Source organism: Bactrocera tryoni, chromosome 3, assembly GCF_016617805.1.
Source record: "Bactrocera tryoni isolate S06 chromosome 3, CSIRO_BtryS06_freeze2, whole genome shotgun sequence".
NCBI lineage: Eukaryota > Metazoa > Arthropoda > Insecta > Diptera > Tephritidae > Bactrocera > Bactrocera tryoni.
This window is the reverse complement of record NC_052501.1, coordinates 10,702,606-10,710,630: the sequence shown is the minus strand read 5'-3', so window position 1 is coordinate 10,710,630 and position 8,025 is coordinate 10,702,606. Positions and strand designations below refer to the sequence as shown.

The following is an 8,025-nucleotide window of genomic DNA, read 5'->3' as shown; positions in this document are numbered from 1 at the left end:
TACGGCGAGCAGGAGCAGAAAAGCAGTGTCAGAGGCTACTAATTACAAACATTGACTTCCAAGAAACCAAAGTAAGCTGCTTTAGTGTTATTAAGTCTAAATAAGCTACTTTCTGGCTGATTCTATTTGTATTTCTGTTATCTAAGTTAGACCTTGTGGTTCGCAGTTTGGAATCACAAACGACTATTTACTACTTCCTTGATTATACTGACTGTTTCACCGCACACTAACTTTTTTTTAGCTTGTACTCTTATGAGCTTGGCCCTAGAAATCTTTGTTTGATCCGTGTATGATTAAAGCTTAAAGGCACTTTCAATTCTTGAGGCCACTCGAGCTCGTCGTCTGCAATGAGTGGTGGCTTGACTCCAAGTATGCCATTGACTGAAAGTGAAATCGGTGAAGGTGTTTATGGCTTGACTGTAAATGGCGGTCAGTACATGTCTGAAGATAGTTGCGTCCGAAATCTGGTCGGACCATTTCTACTAAAACACCCCAGCCGAAATTGCTTGGAGAGGAGTCCACTATGCTACTTAACTGGCAGCATATACGGACCTCACTGTGCAGATGTTTATTAAGAGACATGAAGGAGAGAGTCCGGAGTGCAGTGTTCTGAAAAAATTCCGCAGGGACACTAGATTCCGATTGAGGACAGACAACAAATACTTAAGCACTTGATTCCGATTGCGTTCGAATAACAAACTCTTTTCATTTCGATTCTAGAAATATGCGATGAAACGCTTTGTCCATTGTTTACAGAGTCGGCAAGTATTCGTACGAGAAAGGATAAGCGTTTGTCCGGTGCAACATAGTCAGTTGAACAAAAATTTATTAAAAATCGTTACTAAAATAATAAACCATGTTAATACTAATAAAGCCTTTCGTCTTTAAACTAATTCTTAATCTAAAATTTTCACGCTCTAATATATAATTTAATAATATATAACGAAAACAATTAGAAGCTACCAAAACAGCTTATTAATAAATTGCTTGCTTTCGCTCCACTAATTATTAACTAGACTTAATTTAAGTCTGTCCACAACTCGACTAACTATTTAATATCACTTATTGAGCCTCAGTGTTCCGCACGTTTCTCTTTCGACTTCGTATCGTCAATTTTTTCCACCACTGCCCAACCTTCTTTCTCATCTTTACCGCCATCAGCAGCAAAAATTTCCTTGAAAGTGCTCTTTGTTGGTACCTTTACTGGTTCCTCTACGTTGTCCTTGTGCAAGTAATCGGGTGCGTCCCACGGTTGGGCTTCTGCCGAACCGAAAATTATGAAAATCAAATTGCCGACGAAGAATACAGTCGCAGAAATGATGAATACTGTTTGCCATTCAGCGCGGTTGTGCTGGAGGAGAAAAGAAATTTACAAGCAATTCATAAAGAAAACGTTTCAAGAATCCGCGAAATACCAACTTACCACATCTTTGACTACAATACCCACAACCAATGGCGTAATCAGTGGTATAATATTAGCCACCGGGTTTGTGATGCCCATCACAACACCGGCGTGATTTGGTGACAAGTCTATCGTACTGAGTACACAACCGACAGTTGCACCAGCGTTAAAGCCGACAGTCATGGTCATTAATGAGATGGCCAAAGCTTTATTGCCATCATCGAGGAAGCCAACGCCAATCATGAGTAGCGCTGGCAGCCATAATGCCAACGTATTGGCTATCTTACGCATAGCGGTTAATGACAACCAGCCCTTCCTTACAGACATATTTCCGAAGTACATGTAGATATAACCTAATATCCAACGCGCTATGTAGGGTAACGCCGAGAAGAATGCATTGCTCTTGATATTCATATTCAACACGCCGTTCATGTAGGAGGGAATTTGCGATTGCATCGTGCTGACGCCCCAAGTTTCGCAACAGCGCACCAAAAGTAGTGATAAAAATGTCACAGATGTGAATATACCTAACCATGGTACAGGTATTTTCTTTTTATGGAAATCTTCATCACGTTTCAACGAATTTTCGATATACTCGCACTCAGCTTTCGTTATAAACCGCGATGATGGCGGATCGTTCGATCCCAAAATCCACCAAAGCAAGCACCAGGCAAAAGAAATACCGGCCGAAATATATGAAATTCCCGGCCAACCGAGCGGACCGCTAGCTATCAGACCACTTACAAGCATCGCCAACACGGTGCCGCAATCGACACCCGCATAGGCAAGTGCACCGATAAGATTGCGTTCGTGTGGCGGCGACCACTTGGCAACGTGCTGATGCAAAGCTGGAAATAATGCCGCCTGACAGAGACCCTGTACCATGCGTATGGCACAGAAAATCTTCCAGCCGCCCCATGGCACAAGGAAAGGTGTGAGTAAACTACATAGCGCCGAGCCAAAGAGACTGATGCCCATCACAATCTTGGCGCCGAAGCGTCGACTCAGATAGCCACCGGGAAATTGTGTGATCACATAGCCCCAATAGAAGCAAGATATTATGTAGGACTTCTGCTTCTCCGTCCAGTCGAATTCCTGTAATGCAAAGAGTTTTACTTTTTTAAGAAATACTAAACTTCCAAGTAATGTTTTAGTAATTATTACCTGGAAATTGGGATTTGTGCTTTCAGCGTTTGTCATTGCCACTACCGCTACTGAGATATTCAAGCGGCTCATATAGGCAACAGTAATTGATAGGAAGAGCAGCAAAGTCTGCACATAGCGCACGCCGAAAAGTGGACCTGAAATATAATAAGTTTAATTAATAGATCTCTGACAATAAAAATCTTAATGTTATATTAACTAAGCTTAGATTCTGGTGTTTGATCTCCGCGACTGAGATAATGTCGATCACATTTGGGTTCTTGAAACACTAGTACTTTGTGAAAGTCTCATACATGAGTGCATCGTCAAAGCTTTTGAGGCTGTGAAAAATCAGTTGAGACAAAGTACTCCATTAACTCAGTGACTGGCCTTTTAGCGTCGATATTCTTAACTCGCACAGCGAAGATATTGATTAGTTCTAGTAAGTCTCTAAGTTAAAGCGCAGACAAACCAGCACTAAGTGGAACAACTAAAAAAACTAAACAATCGCTTCCAATACAGCCGAGTCTACGAAATTGAAACGTATCCCAATTTTTTATCCGGTCAAAGACTGCCAACGTGGCAGAATTTTTTCCCTACAACAATAATAACAGCAGAAACGACCAAAATAAGTTTTAATTACTATAGAATTTATCACAGCAAAGTTTCAAACCCATTTTCAAAATTACTTAGCCCTGTCACCTACCTTAACGTCTAGAGTAGCGGTGAAGTAATTTTTGGTAAGACAAATTTTAATTTAGCAGAGATTTTGAATTCTCTTCATAAATAAGTAACTTTTATCGAGAAGTTTTCCTTTTCTGCTAGATTAAGCCCTTTAGCTTCAGAGCGGAAACTCGAAATTAATTTTATATGCAATTTTGTTAACAGTTATCGATAGAATACTAGGTATTTAATGCTACAAAAACAATTAAAGGTATTTTCTCTGCAACACTCTTAGCTTATTGGAATAATTTTTAGACAATCCAAAGACTTAATGCTGATCTCTGCCATTGTATCACCACACGAGCCTCAGTCTCTATCACGGACATTTATCTATAGTTTTTTCAAACCTAGAATTGTTTTGGATACTATGTATACTTTACTAGTTGTCAAAGCAGTATTTATTATTACGTACACGCGTAGATAGTAGATAAAATGGGGATAATAATCTACATAATTTGCTAAGGGTGAGTGTAGTCTTTCTAGTTTGAACCGCCATCAACAGATGTCTTCAAACCTTCCACTAACACACTTTCCGCCTGATAAAATGCAAACGTTTTCATTCATAAATTAATCTAAAGCAATTGAAGAGGAAGTTTCAATGAATATAGATTATAATCTAAACAAATTAAAACATTTAACTGCATATACTTGAGAATAATACATACAGTAATTGATAATGATAATGTCAGCGAAAGCGTAAATACTTAAAAATGTCATGACTTCGCAGAGTTTTGTTATGGTAATTTCCATAAGTACTTTGCAGTGCAATATTTGATGACGTTAATCGTCTGTTAAAGAAACCGATATAACTGGAGCATGCAAAAGAAATGGAAATTCCGATTTTGATTTCGATAACAGTGTGCGGTCTATTAACTTTTTTCAAATTTTTTCTACGCGTCTCTCTAATACGAAAACTAGTAAGGAAGGTCGGCGTTTTACACACTATTAAAAATATAACTTACATAATGACCGACAAATTGAAGAGAAAGACCACTCGAATGGCGAAAATCTGTAGTACATGGGAGCTGGGGCAATTCGTGAACCGATTTCAAATATTTTTGGCATTATTATAGATTAAAATAAATTTCTTATGATATCTTACATATTACAATGCAGGAAGTTAGAACAACTCTATATAGACTCACTACAACCCCTGACCTGATTTTATCCATTTTTGGCAGCTTGACATGCTTTAAAAAAAAAAGATGCTCTCTGAATCTCATTAAGTTATTTTACAGATTGACCGCTATTTCCGGTATATGAAGCCATTATTAAGCTTCATCTTGTTTGTGTAATTTAAAGCTTCTATATGGGCAGAGGACGTGGTTGTCAACAGATTCATTAGATCTCAGCAAGCTTGATCGATTTAGCTTTAGTGGTTTGTGAAATATATATGTTAAATCTAATATGGGACGGAGATACGCACACTTTTTAAAAAGTTTCAAACCACTTTGTGGATTAGTTTTAGCTCTTTAAAGGTTTCAATTAACGAACTAACCATATTTTATTGCGCGGCAACAGTCCTATTTCGCTCATCAGCAGCACACGCTTTCGCATAGTGCCAAGGAACACATGTACCAAGTTTCATCAAGCTATCTTAATAAACAGATAAACATCTGCTATTCAACTCGTCTCATCCTCCTTATTACATATAACGGTTAGATGGACTAAACTATTATACAATCAGTTTTAACACGTTGCGAGAGTATAAATGTAGTCGCTGTATGCACAAAAGTTAATTTTTCGAATTCACAATCTATTTCAAAGGCTGCTGAAGAGTTTCCACTTCAGTCTTAAGTATTCCGTAGTTATTAGTATTATTATTAAGTATTTAATAGTTATTACTTTTCAGATATATAATACTGTGATCAAATTGAAATTTTTAATTTATGCTTCGTATTTTTTTTTCTCTAAGTTGGTTGTACTGTTAGTGACATCTATGCTAAATTTCACATTAAAATATTGACTAGTGTTTGAGATACGTGTCGTTTTGTGAGGCCTAAAAGTGAATTATTCGGTTTTTACTATGTCTGAATTTACTGAATAAAGAAGCGCGATAATGCACCATCTCATACTGCATTGGTTATTCGTAATCATTTCGAAACATTTTCAATTAATATGGTTCCTCAATTACCGCATTCGCCTGAATTACCTTCGTGTAACTTCTGGCTATTCAGCAAATTCACATTACCACTCCTAGGAAACCGTTTTGACTCAATTGAGGATATAAAATCTGAATCGAAGAAGGAAGGCTCTGATGACCATCCCGACGGAGGATTTTTCTGAGTGCTATGATGACTGAAAATTTGTTGGCATAAGTGTATTGCATCGGGAGAGGATTACTTTGAAGGAAATGAAATGAAAAAAAGTCACCTTTCAATTTGATCATATATTTGTATATTTTTTTTTTTGTCGAAACCAACGTGTTCTTGACATGGCAGTTCAAGTTATCTTTACACAGATATTTCTATTTTGAATATATATCTTGAGCGATTTTGCCATTGTTACAGTTTTCTCAGTGTAAAAGTTTTGAACCGATCTTTTTTCCACTCATATTTCTAAAGCTTTTATCTATTGGTTTTGTTCGGAATATATCGATTCATGAACACCCATTTTATGCCCTTCGAAGTAATCATACCAAGATATATAGCGGTTCTGCCAGCGGTTTTTCCAATAATCAGAGCACTTAAAAATTAATTTTTTTGATATCTTTAGCTTCTCCTTCGATGCAGCTTTATCTCCTCAATCATAGCTTAACGTCGACCTTTAATGGACCTATTCAGTTTTGAGAACAAACAATGCCACAGAGGGCCAGGTCTAGGGAGTACGGCGGCATCGCTAAGGTGTTCCTTTTGGTCACATATTCGCAACGATGTGTGAGCAGGACCGTTATCATTGTGCAAAAGCCAAAATATATATATCTTCTTGACCCTTTGAGAATGTTTTGAATCGACGATAAACGTTGATTTTGTCCAAGGTAGCCACAGTCAAAATCGAAATGCGCACTTAATTTGGTTTTTCACGCAAAATTTTTTACACGCTATTTGATCCAGTTTTTGACATAAGCAACAAGCGAAGACGAACCAAAGCCGTCGAAGCAAAACAGCTGTCAAAGCCAGCCAAGCCAGCAAGTAAGGGATATGTGTGCCAAGATGATGCCATGAAATAACCGAAAATATACGTAGCTTCCAAAAGTTCAAAATTCGCGTTACTTTTTGTAGAAACCTAGTATCTGTATGCTTTATTTTCATATTTATTAGACCATATAATCAGCTTACTACTGCAAAATTAATTGATAAACAATTATTTTCTCTTAAAACCGCGTTAAAATTAATATTTTCTAGAGTAAAAAAAAGGCCGAAACTAAGCGAAGCACCCTATATTGTAGTAAACAAAAAAAATCTCATAGAACCCAACTTCCTAAACAGATTTCGGCAAACAAAAAGCGAAATAAACAAAAAAAAAATATATTTCACTAAATTCTTTTAACTATTCACCAACCTTTGTCCACTTCTGCTTCGATTTTCTTTTCACTCATTTTTTTCACTGTTGGCAATCAAAACTTAATACACAATTACCGTGATTTAAAAATTTTATTTAGGCGTTACTAAGCACTTTTCCACCGCACGTTTAGGATCACTACTCTCCTCATTAAGCGAAAGCTGTCTGGCAACTTCGCCAAATATTCAACGCGTCTGTTGTATTTATTTATTTGGACTAACTACTGTAAGCGCACTTCATGCGATGAAGTCTGTCGATATGCGTTGTGGCTAGTCAACGGATCAAATGTGATAACACAATGACAATTAATTTTATTTACATACATTATACATTATACATATACATATATACGAAATTGATGGATGTCAATAAAACCGAAGATAAACAAAAAGCTGATAGCACAAAATATTTATTGACAGCGATCTCGTCTACACAACGCGATTATAGGTGGAAATACTCGTAAAGGCCAAAACGTGCTACTTAAACTTAATTATACGAAAAGTTTATTAAACTTAATCTAACTACTTTAATTTGAATAATAAAATAGCAAGCCAAGTGCATGCTCTCCATGGGTTGCTAATGAGACTAAGAGAGAGGGAGAGTTTTAACGAGACTGAGGAGAACTACTAAGCAAAGACTGGTGCATCATATAGATAATGCTATAATGCGAACCAATTTACAATCTTCAGGGTATAAAAGGTTTGTCGCGATGTTTGCAGTACACACAAGGAAGCGCCGCAGACCCTATGAAGTATATATCGTCAGCTAAAATGCAAAATACCGTAATATCACTTTTTATAAGTTTACAGCCAAAGGAACACTCATATTGGAACAAAACTTGAGGTTTGGTTATAAAATAGTTATATATTGGTTATGCATTGGTTATATATTGGTTATATATTAGTTATATCTGACAGCAGCAGCTAAATTTCGATTCTTCTGATGATACGTTGTTTTGCATTTTAGGTGACGATACAAGTATATAAATGATCAGCGTGATGAGATAAGTCTGTCTGCTCACCCATGTGGCTTTTTAAACGCGAACTAGTCACTCAGTTTTTGAGATATCGCTATGAAATTGTGCACAAGTAATTCAACAAGAAACTGTTAATTTGTCGATATCGCCGATATCGGCTTATTTTAGCATATAGTTGCCATACAAACTGATCAAAATCGAGATATTATTTAGAAAAAATATTTGATAAAATACTTTCACGAAATTTGGCGTGGCTTATTGCCAAAAGCAGCGGTATAAT

The 8,025-nt window shown here is 36.8% G+C and overlaps 1 protein-coding gene across 1 annotated transcript; it reads right to left on the bottom strand.

The window, feature by feature from the left end:
- Window positions 1-891: 891 nt before the first annotated feature.
- On the bottom strand, window positions 892-6,927 carry LOC120771704 (putative inorganic phosphate cotransporter). The gene is made up of 4 exons (XM_040099839.1): window positions 6,770-6,927; window positions 2,567-2,703; window positions 1,424-2,497; window positions 892-1,351 (listed from the first exon to the last, which is right to left on the bottom strand). Exons 1-4 carry the CDS (start codon window positions 6,804-6,806, stop codon window positions 1,073-1,075), a joined length of 1,527 nt encoding a protein of 508 aa, XP_039955773.1. The 5' UTR covers window positions 6,807-6,927; the 3' UTR covers window positions 892-1,072.
- Window positions 6,928-8,025: the final 1,098 nt, after the last annotated feature.